Genomic DNA, 18,888 nt, shown 5'->3' with positions numbered 1-18,888 from the left:
GCAAAATCAAAGGTGATTTGTTTAGGTGATGAAAAACGGGACATAAAACAGTTACACGGGATTCACATACTTATATATCTGAATAGATTCTAAAAACACCAGTGAACAAGCAAACATGCCAAACAGGTTCATATTGACACTTCTTATGAAAAAATACCTCTTATAAAGGGATTTATATAGAGAGATGGCTGAAGAGGCCTAAGGCGCCGAGCCGGGTGCTTGCAGCCTGCCAGACCATGGTGACCCGAGCATGCTGTTGGCTTGTCTCGGCCCTGTGGGGTCCACGTGTGCTGCGGTTTGCGGGCGCCCAGACGTGCCTTCACCCGTTGGGGTCACGGCGGGCCACCGACAGGAGCGAGAGGACCGGGGAACCCGCCCTGCACCTTCCACTGGCGCTGCTTGAGTTCCTGGTGTGCCCGCTCTCCCAAGAAGCCTCTCAGATATGTGAAGCACCGGCAAATAAATTGATTAATGAAGAATTGGGAATAGCCTATCCAATTATTCATGGGGTCCCTAACATGACACCGCAGGCAGCTAGGATGACACATCAAAATAAGAAGCAAGAAGAAATGGAGCAGCACCAGATCATAATTAAAAACAACACAACTAAATTTTTTACAAAAGGTTTTATCTATTTGAGAGAGAGAGAGCAAGAGTGGGGTGAGGGGCAGAAGGAGAAGCAGGCTCTCTGCTGAGCAGGGAACCCCACAGGGGACTCGTTCCCAGGACCCTAGGATCATGACCTGAGAGGAAAGCAGACACCCAACCAACTGAGCCACCCAGCTGCCCCACACAACTAACTTTTCTTAATACCACTTACCTTTTTCAAAGTCAGAGTGGCAGGTAATAGGTGGGGGAGAAGAATGTTTCTGTCTCTCCCTACGTTGACTGCCCTTATTCCGTTGGTCTGTCTCGCAGCACTGTTGTGCTCAGCCTCCGTGGGAGGAAACTTCCTGCGGGGCTGCAGTAGCACAACCAGCGTGTGCTTTCACCATCTGCTCCCGCCCCTTACCGTACCAGTTTCTGTGCTCTCCTACCGTTGGGCTTGGACAGGTATTAAAGTCTTCAGACATAATTAATACAACCAGAGCCAAGCTGATATATATATTAATGATGTGTCGTGAGTGTCTATCTCTGAAAGCTCAACTACATGGAAGTACTGGAAACCCACTTAAGCTGCAGGAAAGGTGCTTTGCTTTGCTTCTGTCAGAGGGTTGGGACTACTGGAGGCTTAAGCTTGCAGAAGTTTCTTTTATTGTACTTTCATTCTGCCCTTGTTTTTTGAAAATTCTAATTTATAACTACAGTATCAAAAGAAACATTTCAACACACTTTCTTGTTGGAAATTAACAGTCCCAACCATCACCTGATGACTTTCTTACACCATTCATCTAAAAGTTGATAATTACAATTTTATATGTTTATTTTAGATTCAAAGTATTTGGCAGAGTCAGTTGTTAAGGATGACTGAAATAATTAGAAAGGAGTTATGTTGGAGTAGTTGTAGAGAAATGCATTTGAGCTAGTGTGCTAGCAAACGACAGTAAAATGGAAATTTCATGTACTTGCAAACATTGAGTTTGTAAAATTACCTTCATTTCTTTGGCATCAAATGCTTACATTAGTAATAATAAAATAAGATGACACTTTTCCATTTAAAAAAAAAGGAATTTATATATATAAAGTGTAAGGACAGACCTGGAGAGACACACCCCAGAAGGAGTTACACTGAGTAGGACTTGGGGCACAGGGGTTGGTAGTGATACCAACCAAGAGGATTTGAACTTTGATTTCTAGCAAAGAAAAGAGACAAACGCAAAGTTAGGGTATAATTAAAAGTGGCACAACTGAAAGTAAAGAAGCATTTTTTTTTTTAAGTACCTATGATGAGGGGCGCCTGGGTGGCTCAGTTTGTCGAACATCCGTCTCTTGATTTTGGCTCAGGTCATGATCTCAGGGTTGTGAGATCAGGCCCCCAGTGAGGCTCTGCACTGAGTGTGAAGCCTGCTTAAGATTCTCTCTCTCCCTCTACCCCTACCCCACGCTTCTCTATCTCTAAAAAAATTAAAAAAAAAAAAGTGTTAAAAGTACCTACGATGAAAAAAAGGCATCAGCCTCTTTACTCCATTGTTTAGAAAGGACACTACTATAGCCCTCACCTGCTTTCTCTCTGCCTTGGCCTCGCTTTGGGGACATGAGTGGACATTGGAACATCATGGCCATACCTCACTGACTTATGGTCCCACCTGTACACGGAGCGTCTCCGGTGCCTTTCAGGCCTTTCCACAGCCCTGCTGTTTCTGGGGACCCTAAGCAGGGAGAGTCCCAAGAGTCATCTGGAAACCGTTGCTTGGGGCTGGGCTCTGCTTCAGGCTGCTGTCTCCTGGGAGGGTGGAGGGAAGTCTAACTTGTCAGATGGACCTAGTACGTGGGTCAAAAACTGAGGTAAGACTCAAGGAGTGGCCCAGCCTTCGGGTCGTGTGGCCCACTTTTCCTCCTTTGTCCTGGGTTCTGTAAGAAGGCACTACTTCCTCCAAACACCCCTCCCCAAGTTGCCACCTCTCCAGGCCACCTGTGCAGCCCCCAGACCCAGATTGTTAGGCTGTCAAGCAGGGCTCACAGGGAGGTGGGGAGTTTCAGGGCCTTTCTGATCTCCTTTGATTTGCTTGGCTTGCATAAATTTCGTGCTTTTAAAATTTACTGAAGTTTTCTTTCTGACAATGATTTCCTAGCAATATAGGTCAGCTTCCTTAAGGTCCATTTTTACTTCCTGGAATTTAAACTGAGTCCAAAAGTAGGCACCCATACCATCCTCTGCAGTCCAGTCCCTGCAGTGGGATTTGGGTCTCCTTCAGGACCATTCCTCTGTCTACACTGGAACCCCCACTGAGCATTGCAAAAGGTTGGGAATTTTGTACATTCTGCCCCCAAGAAGAAAAAGAAAATGTCGGGTGGGGGGTGATCTTCTTGATTATGAACTGATCTGTCCTTCCCCAGCCTGGCCTGCATCCCCTGCTCATTCTGTCCTTGGCACAATTCTCCAGTTGCACTCCAGATCAAGGAAGCTGGAAGCCCAGCCTCGAGAGAGGATGCCTCCACTCTGGAAGAGGTGTCTTTTGTCCTCTGGTGGCCATCTGTTCATCTACAGGTCTTGGAGGGAGAGTGAGTGTGTGCATGCATGCGTGCGTGTGTTTTAAGTGTGTGTATGTGTGTGTGTGTTGGTGTGGCTGCCCTGGTGAAGCCAGTATGTTTAGCAGAAGAAAGGGGAGAGGGCCTCAATTTAGCTGAAGGGAGTGAGTATCCCAGAAGTGGGCTTGGCAGGACCCCAGGTGGAGACCTCTGGTGGGAGTGGAGGAGAAAGAGATATCGTTGCCTTCCCCAAGACCAAGCTCGAAGTGCTGTCCAGAGGGCTTCTGGAGAGGGCACATGGGCTGACAGGCCCCAGGATGCTCACTCGGGCCTCAGAAAGGTTTTCCCAGGGAAAAGAGCCCCTTCCTACCACCCACTGCCCTGTGCCCAGGGCAGCTGAGACTTCCTCTTCTCCTCCTTTACTGGGTCCATTGCACAGTGCTGCTCTGAGAGGTCTGGTGGGTGGGGAAGATAGAAAGGAGGTGTTTAGCCCTATGGGGTAGGGGACAGGAGTTCTTACAAAGCCAGCGCCCCACATCCGAGACAGGAAGGGTGGAGTCAGGAGGAGATAGGTGGGCACTGACTTCCTCTCCTGCCCTTTGTCCTGGTGCTCAAGGCCATGGGAAGGGCTCTGACCTTAAGCAAGGGCACCACTAGGCTAAGAGGGGAGCTGGAGCCCTCAGTTTTGGTAGGGAGAGGGCAAATCAAAGCCTTTCTAACCCAACTGTGCCCCACGGGTTGCTCTTGGGGTAAGCACAGCAAGCGAGGTGCTTGTGATGTCCCCCCACCTCCTGTATTTGCCATTCGCTCCCTCGTGAACACTCCCCCGTCACTTCTTTAAACCCCACCCTCCTCCCTAAAACCCCCTGTTTCCTCTGTGACATCCTAGCTTGTTCCCATTCCACCCAAGGACACCTCCTTCTGGCCCTGGCTGGGAAATAAACATATGTGCTTTTGCCCTCAATATCAGAATGTTTGTTGCAGAAGAGTACAATATCAGGGCAGCATGTGAAGTAAAGGAATTCTGAAAAATGTGAAATGTCTAATCATCTTGACAAAATATATTGTTTTGAGAACCTTGAATCATGCAGAAAGCCCAGTGTGCCGCCGTGAGAGGCAGGCGGGAAACCCAAGGGTCTGAGGGGAGAGGCAGGTGCCTGCTCAGGGGTCCCAAAGGACACTGTTATTCTCAGGAAGGTGTTTTTAAACATGGTGGGGAAAACCTCGGTGTAGAGACTGGAGGCTGAGGAGCTGGCCCAATGGCACTGAGGAGTGGTGGTAGGGATTCTGGAAATAGGGTGCTCAGCTCCAGGTCTGGCCAGGCCCTCCATCAGTGCGGAAGGAAGGGAGCAGTGTGCAAGGTGTAGATGTGCGTTCAGCGTGCGGATGCCCTGGGATGAGGAGAGGCTGCCCCTCACTCGACACTGCGCCCCGGGCCTGCTCTGTGATTCTCAGCAGAAGGAAGCTGGAAGGGTGGCAGGTGGCTCTGTCTTCCCGGAAGGCCTGGAGTTATTTCTTTATCTTATTTGCTCTCATCTCACTACATATATAGAGACATTTTCTTTTTTTTTTTTTTAAGTAGGCTCCACACCCAGTGCAGAGCCCAACATGGGGCTCAGACTCCTGACGGTGAGATCAAGACCTGGGCCAAGATCAAGAGTTGGACGCTCAGCCAGCTGAGCCACCCAGGCGCCCCAATAGACGCTTTCCTAAAAGAATACCATGTGAATTGTTCTTTGATATTTCCTTCCTCTTGTGGTCACAGAGCTCCTACTCTTGTGACATCTTGGTTAACTTTATCATTTTACTGTGAAATATGCCCCTTTGATTCATACATTGTTCAGTTTCCATGTTTGTTTTTTTAAAAACAACTTTATTAAGATCTAATTCATATACCGTAACATTTAGCCATTTAGAGTGTACAATTTCCATGGTTTTTAATATGCTCAAGGAGTTGTGCAGCTATCTTCATAATCAATTCTAGAATATTTTCCTTATCCTGAAAAAAAGCCCATCAGCTGTTATTCCCTATTCCACCCCCATCTCTTTTTCCAACTGTAGGCAAGTGTTTATGTGCTTATGGTCTCCATAGATATTTCTGTTCTAGACATTTCATATAAATGGAATCTGACAACATATGGTCCTTTGTGACTGGTTTCTTCCTCACAGCGTAAGGTTTCCAAGGTTTGTCCATGCGGTAGCAAGTATTCATACTTTCTTTTTATTGTTGAATAACATACCACCTTATGGCTATACCACATTTTAAAAATCTGTTGATCAGTGATGGACATTTGGCTTGTTTCCACTTTGGGGCCATTATAAATAGGGCTATTATGACCATTTGTGTACAAGTGTTTATATGGGGATAGGTTTTCCTTTCTCTTGCATATACCCCTAGGTGTGGAATTGCTGGGTCACACCTTAAGGAAATACCTACTGTTTTCCAAAGTGGCTGCACCATCGTATCTTCCCACCAGCAGTGTATGACAGTTCCAATCCCTTTACATCCACACCAAGACTGCTATTGTCTGCCTTTTAAATTGTGGTGTTGATGTGCATTTCCCTGCATGCCTACTGGCCATTTGTATGCCTTCTTTAAGAGAACTGTCTCTTCAATCCTTTACCCATTTTTGAATTGGGCCCATTTGTTTTTGAGCTTCTTGTAGATGGAATCCTAGCATATTTACTATGCCTCGTATGATCTGCTTCATTTCCTAGGTGTTATTTTTGTGCTTCTTGTCAGCAGTTGCCATGCTCCTGTAGTCATTCATCACATGTCCTGCTATAATGAAACACCACAGCCTGGGTCGTTTATGAACAACAGAAATATATTGCTCATAGCTCTGGAGGCTGGATGTTAAGAGATCAGGATGGCAGCATGGCCGGGCGGGGGTCCTTTTCTGGGTCAGGGTAGAAGGGCTAGGGAGCTCTGTGATGTCTATTTTATAAGGGCATTAATTCCATTCATGAGTGCTCCATCCTTACGGCCTAATCACCTCCCATAGGCCCCACCTCCTAATACCATCACGTTTGGGGGGTAGGATTTCAACATCTGAATTCTGGAGGGACACAAAGTGCAGACCACAGCAACTGACCATTTGAGTTGTTTCCATGTTCTGGCCATTACCCATAAGGGTGCTTTGAACATTTTTGATAGATCCTGGTGTGCCATAATTTCTCCACTATGGATTTTAAACTCTAACCTCACCAGATAATGTGAAATGGTTTCATAATCATATAGAAAATCCTATGAATAGAACCACAACCCTCGGCAGTTTTCTGTTGAAAACACCATCCTTTCTTCACTGCTCAGAACTGCTGCCTCTCCAAAACCCAGGGTCCTGTCAATGCAAGGTCTGATCCTGGTTTCTCTATTCTTTCCCAAGCTCTATAAGTCTGTCCCTGAGCCAATGCTATAGTCTCCTAATTACTAAAAGCTTTATAGTTTATCATGACATCTGGTAGGATGGATTTTTCACCTGTAGGTTTTGGTTACAGAAAGATATTTTGCATGTTGTGTGTTGGGATACACCAAAGGCATTGTTTAGAACAAGGGAAGGGTGGTTTGGGGGGACTTCTATGAGCAGAAGCCTTGCAGAATCCATTGTCACCAGGTAAAGTGATAGCTGTGAGTCGAAGGAACACTTAATACAATATTGGTCAGAGGGCTGGTGATACAAAACAAAAGGAGTATGGTCTTGGGGTGGAAACAGGACTGTCCATGATCCTTTGTTCTTCCTTCTCGTGGTCTTTCCCTCTATAGCCTTCCAGAAGTCACAGGATTGTTCCAAATACGTTCCACCGCTCCTTAATCAGTCCCTTCTTCTCATTCCTAGCATCAGAGAGCTGAAAGACTACATTTTGGGAAATAATCATTAAAATAAAAGGAAAGGGCTTTCAGATTTCACCAAGGAGTTTTGGAAAATAATCATTAAAATAAAAGGAAAGGGCTTTCAGATTTCACCAAGGAGGATTATCATTTTGTACTTCATAAAGGAATGGAGTTTAAAAACTCACAGCAAAATTCCCTGATTTTCATTATAGAAACAACAATGGATTTCTCCACTTTCCTATCAATATATATGAGAAAGTGGTGTTCACACCACAAGGAGTACACTCTTAATCCTTCTTTAAATTAAATAGCCCTTCTTTATAAAGAAATAGAAAAGCATTGTGAGCAATATAATAAAATAGAAACCAGAAAAGCATTCCTAATATGATTGAGCAGGGTTTGGTGAAATTGCATTTCAGTTATTTATAGCATGAATGAAAAAATTCAAGATGCCAAATGCATTTTTTTTAAGATTTTATTTTTTTAACAGAGAGAGAGAAAGCACAAACGGGGGGAGTGACAGAGGGAGAAGGAGAAGCAGGCTCCCCACTGAGCAGAGAGCCAGATGCTGCAGGATCCCAGGACCCCAGGATCATGACCTGAGTCGAAGGCAGACGCTTAACTGACTGAGCCACCCAGACCCCCCCCCCCAACCAAATGCATTTTTAAATGTAGGTCTTGTCAAACATAGACTGTTAAATACAGAATTCTCACCATAGATCTAGGTGTCAACTCGAGCTGGAGAAACTTCTGAAGTGTCTGTGTAGGAATCTGTCCCCTGGAGGCCCTTGGCAGGATGCTTTGTCCCTTGGAGCCCTCTCTTGAGTGAGATTTACCTTGGTTTCCTGTCTCTTCTCTCCATTAGATAATGTCTAGAAGTGGACCAGAAAGAGGCATCCATCTATATTTACCTGGGTAAATGAATTTAACAGAATTTTCCTACTCTTCTTCTGTGGTATAATAAAAAATATATTTGGTCTTTAGCCCTAGTTCCTGGCACAGAGCTCCTAAAACCCTTGGAATTTCCTAAGTGAGAAGAAGAGGGCCTTGTGTGCAAACAAGATGACTCAAGGTGGGGACCCCTACATAGCCTCAGGGTGGCAGCTGTTCACCAGAAAACCAACCAGATGATTAGAGGGCCAGAACTTTCAGCCCAACCCCAGCCTCCAGCCCTGTGACCTCCAGGGAGGCGAGAGGCACCAGAGATTGTGTTCAATGACCAATGATGGGCGATTTAATCAATCATGCCTAAGTAATGAAACCTGTATTTGAAAAAAGAAAACAGCCTTTAAAAAGCTTCTGGGTTGGGGCACCTGGCTGGCTCAGTTGGTAGAGCATACGACTCTTGATCTCAGGTTGCAAATTCAAGCCCCACGTTGGGTATAGAGATGACTTAAAAAATAAACAAAGCACTTCTGGGTTGGTGAACACATCGTTGTTCTGGGAGTGTGGCTGTCCCAGAGAGGACACAGAAGCTCTGTGTGAACCCCCCCAATCCCCGAGATATCTCTTCCCTATGTTTTTCTTCCACTTTTTTGTTTCTGAGTTACATCCTTTATAATAAACCTTTATAATATAAGGAAAACTGGGGATCCATTTATGTTTATGTTTAATAATTTCTCAAGTGGGTCACTCCTGCATGTCAAATAAGGCTCATGAAAGAGATTCCTCTCAGGACTAGACCAGCAGTACACAAAGACAAAATTCCAATCCTACACTTACTGTCAAAAAAGGCAGTTTTAGAAAGCTTGCTTTGACCTGCCTTGCAGAGATCAAAGTTGCAAAAATATTAAAATCCCCTTTCTGTCACTGGAGATGGGGTCTTGGGACCCCACAATGACAGAAATGAGGCTGGACCCAAAAGTCAAAGGCACATGCAAGGCTTTCCTGGGGCAACAGCTGGAGCTGAACAGAAACTCAGCACCACCAAAGTGCAGTTAGGCGGGCCTACCCCCAGCAAAGCTGGGGCCCTGGTTCCCGCTCAGGTTCTTACACCGGCCTTAATGCTACAGAGGGCTAGGAAGGGTCTCCTCCTGGCTGGTGGATATTGGGAAGCAACGCAGACAGTTCACTGGTGGTTTTGAAGGTTGTTTTTTAGATTTGTGGAGCCTCTGTGAACCAGCTCTGACTGCAGCTGGGGTACTGGACCACAAGCAGTTTAGTAATAACAGCCAACAGGGAATGCATCATATATTTTTCACTTGGGGCTTGTTCCCATGGTCCCTGACTGTCTCATTTCTACCCAGTTCTTTAACTCTAAGACTATGAAGCTAGGATTACTTTACTGCCTTATTGTATTTAAAAAATTATTCTTTAATCAAGAGGGACACTAAAATAGAAAGAAGAGGAGAAAAGAAGGAAAGAGAGAAGGAAGGAAGGAGAGGAGGAGGGGGAAGGAAGGAGGGAGGGAGGAAAGAAGGAGGGAAGGAAGGGAGGGAGGGAGGGAGGAAGCCATGGTCAGGTTTAATTCCAGACAGTGGTAATGCTGTATTTTATAAATGTTGCATATTTTGTCAGAATTTAAAATAAAACCAATAGACCTCTGAGAATTTCACTTTATTTATAAAATAAGGAATTTGGTTAAGTGATCTCTAAATTCCTTTTTCTCCCAAGTAGTCCGTGATAGAGCTGGCATCGAATTTCCCCAGGTAACCTGATAAAACTTAGCATGGGAATGGAGGAAGAAGTGAGGCTGCCTTCTGGGCTCACTCTGCGGCTTGGTGGAGGGATGGGGACAGGCACCTGACCTCTGCAAAGAAGCGCAAAGCTCCTGTGGCATCACAGCTGCAGGGGTGAGGCACACTGGTGGCATCTGACTTCTCCCTCCCTACGCTGTGGCTTCAGGCAGCAGGCGCCAGAGGATGGCAAGAGACCTCTAAGAGTTTACTTCTCATGGAGTCAGGTCTCAGGGCTGTAGCAGAGGTGGTCGAGGTCTGAAAGACTCCCACCATGCTTGCTTCTTAGCAGGCTCAGATGGGCCCACACATTTGGGAGATCAGGGCTGGTCCTTCGTGTGTCGTTGGAGGAAGCCCGTTCCCCTTTCCTTCCCTTGCTTGCCGGTGGAGTTTGGCTCCTGAAGATAATAACTAAAGAGAGCATGAGTAATGTAGTGATTACAAAAATGTCGGGCCTGTAGCTTATGAATGATACAGTGCACAATGCTTATTGACTCCATCCTTTATTTACGCAAGAACTATGTGCTTGGAAACCATGGCACCCAACCTTTGTGCTGGTTGCAGGGGCACTAATGGCCAGAAATCAGTAATTTCAAAAAACAAACCACAGTTGGTCAGGTTAGGGACTAAACTCTCCTTGTAACCAATAGAAAATGTCACAATTTTTCTCTGCTCTCATTTCCTGGCCCATTTCATTATCCTTTTATAAAAATCTTACCCTCCAGTCATGCTGAGGAGCCCATCTCTCCCTTTCAGGACTTCACAGGAGCTGTTCCTTCTCCCTCTGCAGATTTTGTTTTGTTTTGCATATGGCAGCTTTCACAATTTTCCTTGGAGAAAGGGAAGGAGAATATATTTTTGATTTTTTAATTCAAAATGTGTTTCATATTCTGGGTCCCTGGCTGGCTCAGTCGGTGAAGCATGCAACTCTTGATCTGGGGGTCATGGGTTTGAGCCCCGCATTGGGTGCAGAGATTACTTAAAAAATAAAAAAATTATATAAAAATTAATCCCCCCCAAAAAACCCACCCAAAATATGTTTCAGTAACAATGAAGTATCATATGCCAATAACTCAAGTAAAAAAGGAAAAACTGTAATAGATATTTGGTTTGAAGATGCCCTGTGTCCTGCAATCTCTCAATTATCTGTGCTGAATTATTTGTTGTACGGAATCCTATCTGTGGGAAAACTTCAAATCCTAGGTTGTTCCTGGCTTTCTTTCTAGATACAACCCAGAATTCTTTATTTTTAAGTTAGTATATTCTTAGAGCCTGCAAGCTAATTTGAATGTCTGCCTAAGGAAGGATGAATCCATTCTAAAAATCATGTTTTTCCATAGCTTAAGAGTGCTTTGTAAACATTTTTTTTTTCTCTAATAGTCACAGAAACCTGAGGTAGAAAAATGTTGGGTTTCAGAGCTGACAGCCAAGAAAGAATTCTTGAGACGTGTTTGGTGCAAAAAGGTGGTTTTATTAAAACACAGGAGCAGGACCCATGGGCAGAAAGAGCTGCGGATGTGGGCAGAAAAACCTGGGGTTGTGAGGAATGACTGATTATATACTTTTATTAAAAATTTACGTTCAGTTAGCCACTGTGTAGTACATCACCGGTTTTTGATGGGGTGTGCCCGCGATTCATTAGGTATGTGTAACACCCAGTGCTCACCGCAACGCGTGCCCTCCTTAATACTTTCAAGTTGGGAGGGGGTTAGGAACAGCACAAGCCTCCCAGGTGTTTTGGAAACAAGGTTACCAGGATCCTGAGGGGACTAGTTATTGTTAGGGAAAGGTCATTTATTACTGTTTAGTAAAAACTCAATCATGAGACCCTTCAGATGTCTATCAGTGGGCCATGTGCCTGGAGGATGATTGCTAACATGTATCTTGGGGGGGGTCAAGATAAAGGAAGCTTCCAAAGGAATTTTCATATGATAAAGTAGACTCATAGGATCTTGGGGGGGTCAGGCAAAGATTGCCTCTTGCCCTTAGGAAAGTTTCAACATCGAGGCAGCTGAGTTCCTAGAGGAAGTTCACTGCCTGTTTCAAGGACTTGTCAATGGGCCGTTAGTAATAAGGAAATTTAATTTTTTTTCCTTTTGCTTTTGTTTCCCACATCAAAAACAACTGACCGAATTGAAAATGCTGAGGTTATAAATAGTAAGTTCTATTTGTCCTTCAAAGAGAAAAAAAGCACCCTAACTTCTAAATTTTTTAAAACCCAAACCAGGGGCTCTTGGGTGGCTCAGTCAGTTAAGCATCTGCCTTTGGCTCAGGTCATAATCCCAGGGTCTTGGGATCAAGCCCTGCATCGGGGTTCTTGTTCAGCGGGGAGTCTGCTTCTCCCTCTCCCCGCCCCCCCCGCCCCGCTCATGCTGTCTCTCTCTCCCTCTTTCTCTCTCTCCCAAATAAAATCTTTAAAAAAATAGTCAAGAGAAAGTCTTAAATACCATATAATACTTATAAAGAAAGGCATTATAACTTGCACTATATCTCACAGGAAAAAAAGTGGAAGCAGGGGTTGAATGCCCAGCTTCGAGAACTGTAGCATACCGATGCTGGCAGCCTGGTCCCGGGTCCCAAGGGGGTGTCCAGTGAGACCAGCCAAGAGGGTCCTTGGTTCCATGGGTTCATGTAGGATGGAAATCAAACGTGAGCCAGCAGAAGGTGAAAGCAAAGTTTATTGAAGATATATATATATATATAGAGAGAGAGAGAGAGAGAGAGAGAGAGAGAGATATGAGATAGAGTCCTGTCTTTGTTCAGGGTCTGGGGTTTTTATTGAGGATGGTGTTCTGATGTATGTGTCCTCTCAGGCATCCAGGAACAAATTGGAACAAAGACAACGGCTCAGGTGTTATTCCTTGGAGCCAGGGGGCCTTGGCGTCCAGATGTCTAGCTCTGGTGGTCTGCAAAATATATATTCTCCAAATATATATATATCTCCTTCCTTAGATGTTAATTGTTCTAGAGAATCATTAATTCCTTGTCCCTTACAAGGAAGACGTAGGCTATTTGCATTACAAGGCATGTGTTAAGTGGAGTGGGGGTACAGATCCTAGCAAGAATAGAAACTGGAAAAGCAGCAAAGGAAAGAAACAGATTTTCCTAAGTGTTTCTCAGAATTAACTATGTTTACCTCTACCCTCCTCATGCTCTCTGACCAATATGTTGGACATTCTGTCCATTGATCTGTCTTGTGGATAATTGCAAAGATGCACCAATCAGCTATTGTAAACAGCAAAGAGAAATGGTCAGTTCTGAAATAATTGAAAGCTGGGACTCATTGCACCAAAAAAAAATTTATAAAAGTACTTTTTATGCCTATTAAATGCAACTGGATGTATTTTAGACAGTCTACTAATTTCTGGACTGTTGGATTTTGTAATTATTTATTTTGGTCAACAAAATAAAGACTTTAGTTCTGGTGTAACCAAATGCACCAGTTAGGATCTTGCCCTGAGGTTTGCATGATGGAATATAAATTGTAATTAAAGCCTGGTTTTTATCTGGAAACACTTGAAATGCATTGGCTAAGAAAAATATCCCTCAATATAATGGGTCATGTTTTGTTTATTCTTTAAGTCAGTGTTTTTTACAAGTTTCTCCAGCAAAGAAGCCCCTCCCCTTTAGAGGAAGAGAAAGAGATGAGTCTGAATTCCGATCTAACCAGGTCTAGGAAAATGAACCCAAATAAGGAAGAATGGTGTTTCTTTTCTTTTTTTTTTTTTTTTTAAAGATTTTATTTATTTATTCGACAGAGATAGAGACAGCCAGCGAGAGAGGGAACACAAGCAGGGGGAGTGGGAGAGGAAAGAAGCAGGCTCATAGCGGAGGAGCCTGATGCGGGGCTCGATCCCATAACACCAGGATCACGCCCTGAGCCAAAGGCAGACGCCCAATCGCTGTGCCACCCAGGCGCCCCAGAATGGTGTTTCTTTAAAAGCTCTTGTTTTGGGGCGCCTGGGTGGCTCAGTTGGTTAGGGTCTGCCTTCAGCTCAGGTGATGATCCTGGGGTCCTGGGATGGAGCCCCAAGTTGGGCTCCCTGTTCAGCGGGAATCTGCTTCTCCCTCTCCCTCTGCTGCTCCCCTTGCTTGTGCTCACTCTCTCTTTCTCGCTCAAATAAATAAATAAATACAATCTCAAAAACAAAGCTCTTGTTTTTGTTTAAAAGCTCTTATCTGGGGCACCTGGATGGCTTAGTCTGTTAAGCGGCTGCCTTCAGCTCAGGTCATGATCCCAGCGTCCTGGGATCGAGCCCCACGTCGGGCTCCCTGTCCCGGCTTGTGCTCTCACTCTCTGTCAAATAAATAAGTAAAATATTAAAAAAAAAAAAAGCTCTTATTTTACTCCATAATGCACCTAAGTAAAATGGACGCTGCTTGAAAATCGAATCATTTTATTCCTGAAGCCTCAACTAACCTTGGGGTCCCCTTACTCTCCACCTCGATAAAGTGTAAACACATTCTCCAAACTGCGCAAAATCCTAACACCAGTCAGTATTAACAAAACAGACCATACACATTTTACGTAAGATTGGGGATAAGAGGGGCTAAATTCTTAGGTATAGGAATAGCATTGTGGTCACTTTTAAGAAGTCTTGCTTTGTTAGAGATCCATGCAGTATATAGTGCAGATTTGTGGAAGGAGTAACTTGATGCCTGGGATGTGATTTTCAAACTTCTAATCCTCCCCCACTCCCCCCACCGAAATAATGCGTGTGGGTCTTGGGGGGGGGGAGTGAAAATGGGGGGGGTAAATGAAACAAGAAAGGAAAATGCTATTATTGGAAATAGGTAAAAAAATCAGAAATTCCCCCCTAATTTTGTGTATATTTAAAATTCTTCATAATAAAAACTATCAAGTTACCATGCTGAACATTGTAATTCACTAAAATCTACTGAAAAAAAATCAGATTAATACCCAATATTTAAATGAAAATACCATAAAATACAGCTTCCCCATATGTTTCCTGAAATAAAGATTCTGCGATCAACCAGAGTATTTGTTGAATCTTGGATTTGGCCTTGTTTTTTTGTTTTAAACCAATCACTGCCATTAAGCAATACTCAAAGTGTTAATTATTCGTGAAGAGATCAGAATCCCATGTTATAAAATAACTATGATTGCGACTCACTGTGGTCAAATCTGTACAGAGACTGAGGGCATTTGTCATTGGAATGTAAAATCACACTTTGTGTGACTAACAAAGACACTGCAGATGGTGAGAGATGCCACAAGTTCCTTATTTGCATGCCTGGGTGCCCTGCCTTCCAGTATTTCTTTCTTCCAATCACTGGTTCCATGAGACCAAGTCTATAGCCTCACAAGTGTGGACTTCATGGCTTAATTGCTTTATCACTGCAGTTGGGTTTGTGTCTATTCATAATCTCCGAATGCTCAAGCATGAAGTAGTTTTCCTTCAGTAATCAAAGAGAGTGTTATACATTTATGATTTAACGTATCTGCATAATCTGTTCAGATTATTTTAAATTTTGATTTTTTTTTTAGAGAGGGAGAAGGGGTTGGGGGAGGGGCAGAGAGAAAATCTTAAGCGGGCTCCAAGCCTAGCGCTGAGTCTGATGCAGGGCTCGATCTCATGACGTTGAGATCCTGACCTGAGCCAAAATTGAGAGTCAGATGCTTAACTGACTGAGCCACCCAGGCACCCCTGTTCATATTATTTTAAAAAGAGTATTTCTTGAAGCTAATAACAAAGTAAAAACTGAGTGATGGGTAACACCTCATACGGGGATGTCCCTGGTCTCAGCAACCGTTAACGGACCGTTTAGAGCAGCAACTGGTTTCAGGAACAAGGACTGTGGTAGCACCTGCCTTAGCAGCAAACAGAAGCAAACACTTGGCGAAATCACGCCAAAGTTTTGGCATGGGAGCCTCGACTGGATTAGTTGGTAGAGCACGTGACTCTTGACCTCAGGGTTGTGAGTTTGAGCCCCACCTTGGATGTAAAGATTACTTAAAAATAAAAATAAAATCTTAAAAAAATAATAATGCACACACACAACAAAGGTTCAGGACGACCTAGGGCTCAGTTGGTGTGGGTGGGGAAATCCTTCGCACAGAAGGCAGACAAGTTCCTCCAGGTTTGATGAGGCTCGACATTGTATGAAGGAACAAAGGGCAAGTCTCACAGAAGACCATCCTGTGGTCTGTCCTTAGGTTGGGACGCCCGAGGCAAACCCAGGGACAGGGATTCTAGTACCAGGGAGGAACTGCCAGAAAGCCTGTGCGCTTCGGAGAGTGGGGGAAGGGAGACTGGGCTGGCCCATCACAAAGCAGCAAAGTGCTGTGGCCAAGTGTGGTTGCATCCACTGGGGACTGTGGAGACAGATGAAGCACAGGGGGTCTCAACAGAGGGTGCTAGGGCAGGGTGGGAACTGATGAACAAGTTCCTCGGGTTTAATGATAATTGTGATTAAAAACTGAAGGCGTTTGGTGCTCCGTTTATTGAACTAAAGATTAATTTGGGGCGCCTGGGTGGCGCAGTCGTTAAGCGTCTGCCTTCGGCTCAGGGCGTGATCCTGGCATTCTGGGATGGAGCCCCACATCGGGCTCCTCTGCTGGGAAGCCTGCTTCTTCCTCTCCCACTCCCCCTGCTGTGTTCCCTCTCTCACTGGCTGTCTCTCTGTAGCAAATAAATAAATAAAATCTTAAAAAAAAAGATTAATTTTGAACAAAAACACAACCAAAATTTTAAACAATTCATTTACAAAAGTGAGCAGGGACACTTGGTTTGATTTACAGAGTAGTTTTGCGAAGGCTCAAACACTTCAACGTCTGCCGATCAGCACCAAACTTTAAATGAGAAATGAGCAAATTTAAAAGGACAGTCATTTGGGGGCGCCTGGGTGGCCCAGGTGGTTGAACTTCTGACTCATGGTTTCAGATCAGGTCCTGATGTCAGGGTCAAGGGATCGGGCCCTACGTCGCGCTCTGAGCTCAGTGCAGAGTCTGCTTGAGATGCTCTATCCCTCTCCCTCCTGCCCCTCCCGCTCGTACTCTTTCTCTTTCAAATAAACAAATCTTTAAAAGGACAGTCACTCTATCCAAACGAGAAGTCGCTTTCACGGAGTGATCTGTAAATTGCACATTCTGTAGGTGCCCACGATAAAGGGTCATTTCAGGACCCGGGCTTCTCAAAACACCCCCTTACTTTTGAAGTGCACCTTGCTGCTTTCTCAGCATATTTCTGTCATTTTTGGAGAGGGATGTGGGGGGACCACTGACAGCAACCTGACGTGCCGTGGGCCAGGAGTGAACAGTCAAGAATTCTTGAGATGTTTTTGGTGCAAAAAAGGTGTTTTTCTTAAAGGGGGGAGACAGGAGCTGTGGGCAGAAACACCTGCACCAGGATTGTGAGGAGCTTGATTATGTACTTTTTAGCTGGGGGAGGGGTGGAGAAAAAAGAAGTTTCCCGAAGGATTTTCATATGTTGAGGAAGACTTACAGGACCCTGGAGGCCTGGCTATTGTCCAACGAAGATTGCTCTTTGCCTCTAGCGAAGCATGAACATGAAGGCAGTTGTGAGTTCCTCGAGGATTGTCACACTCTGCCTGTCTCAAGTATTTGAAAATGGGCTGCAAGTTGTAAGGAAATTTAATGTTTTCTGCATTTCTTTTGCCTTTGTTCTCCTCACCAATCTACACTAATATATATGTAACATATACTAATGTGTTATATGTGAAAATCACTTCAGAAACCTATTTAACGTAGTTGTGATTGCTAGCACGCTCATCGTTGACTCTGTCCACTGAAATAGATCACAGCGTTTGGACGAGATACATTGGATTGATAGTTAATATATTCGAGTTTTATGATGTGGATATTTTTTACAAGCAGGAATCAGTTGCAACTGTGTTGCCTCTTTTCCATTCATTCCTCATGGAGGCCAGCTTGAATCACTTTTTTTGTTTTGTTTTGTTTTTTAAGATTTTATTGCTTTATTTGACAGAGAGAGAGAGAGAGCACAAGCAGGGGGAGCAGCAGAGGGAGAGGGAGAAGCAGGTTCCCCGCTGAACAAGAAGCTCCATGGGGCTCCATCCCAGAACCTGGGGATCGTGACCTGAGCCAAGGGCAGACACTTAAACGACTGAGCCACCCAGGGGCCCCTTGAATCACTTAAAAATGGTGTGACTGCTGTTTACAGAGCCTTAAAATAACAGCAGATTAATTAACATGGGGGCAAATTTTTCACTCTTATAGAGTGACTTCCAGAGCCTCCCACCTCAGAGATTGTCAGTGTCCCAGGGTCCTCTTTGTGCTATGCCCTCCTTAGTTTTTATTCTCACGGTTGTCAGATGGCCACCATCCCCTGTTACAGGCAGGAGGTAGGTGGGGGAAGGCGCAGGAGGACAGGGTGCCTCCCAGCCAAAGGGAGCCCCCTTAAAGAACCTCCCAAAGGCCCTCAAGGCTATTGGCCATCACAGCTGGGAAGATTGGGCTGTGCCGGTTCTTTTAAAAGCTAAGCACTGGCGGCTCCAATATGAGAGGGGTGCTGTGACTGGGGAGGAAAGCTGGAAGAGGTATTAGGTAGGCAATCAGTGGTTCCTGAGGCACTGCTCTCCCCAGAGAGCCCAGGATATGGGCCCTCTCTCTTGAATTCTTACTGCTGTCACACCCAGTGCAGAGGGTGTCTGGATCAAGGGTTTAGATAAATTCATGTTGCCAGTTTTTCATACTGTTCTCTGAGGAAACGTAAGTGTCTGCAGAATTGGCTTCAAGGGTTTCACAGACAATAAATTATTTTCTACTGAAAGTGAAGATTAAATATTCTCGTGGAACACTTCTATCATTTTTATAAGTTTTATACCAGAGATTCCAGATTTAAGGAGCCCTTAGTGTTTCTGTGATTTTTTTTTCATAGCACCCACGGGCCAAAAGAAATACCTAGGGGCTCCTTTTACAAAGTAGCCAGGACCAAATAACTTAAAAATTTATGTTCTAACAACTTAGTGGTGATTTGAAAAACATACGTAAACTGAAAGGAACAATATTTTTTATTTTTAGATGGCCACAATTATTTAGTAGTGGAACATGTACACCTGTTGGGCACAACACAACTTCTCAAATTTTGGAATCAGATTTTGACACCACCATTCTCATGATTTTCCTGTGATACTTGCTTTTAACAAGCAAACATCTAAAAAGCCACCTTTATAAAGATAATGACATCATCTAAAGGAACGTAGTAAATCTGCTGTTGAAACGGTGAGCTATCTCAAGCTACTGGCCCA

The 18,888-nt window shown here is 44.5% G+C and overlaps 1 protein-coding gene across 1 annotated transcript; it reads left to right on the top strand.

Annotated features, from left to right (window-relative positions):
* Nucleotides 1-845: 845 nt before the first annotated feature.
* LOC100482133 (phosphatidylinositol N-acetylglucosaminyltransferase subunit Y-like) lies at nt 846-1,079 on the top strand. Its single transcript, XM_002928312.4, has one exon. It carries the CDS (start codon nt 864-866, stop codon nt 1,077-1,079), a length of 216 nt encoding a protein of 71 aa, XP_002928358.1. The 5' UTR covers nt 846-863.
* Nucleotides 1,080-18,888: the final 17,809 nt, after the last annotated feature.

Source organism: Ailuropoda melanoleuca, chromosome 6 (assembly GCF_002007445.2).
Source record: "Ailuropoda melanoleuca isolate Jingjing chromosome 6, ASM200744v2, whole genome shotgun sequence".
Lineage (NCBI taxonomy): Eukaryota > Metazoa > Chordata > Mammalia > Carnivora > Ursidae > Ailuropoda > Ailuropoda melanoleuca.
Note: the sequence above shows the minus strand (reverse complement) of the source record. Positions and strands in the feature narration are given on the sequence as shown.

Coding starts and splice junctions, on each gene's coding strand:
- LOC100482133 (XM_002928312.4), top strand. CDS start 864: ATGTTTCTGTCTCTCCCTACGTTGACTGCCCTTATTCCGTTGGTCTGT.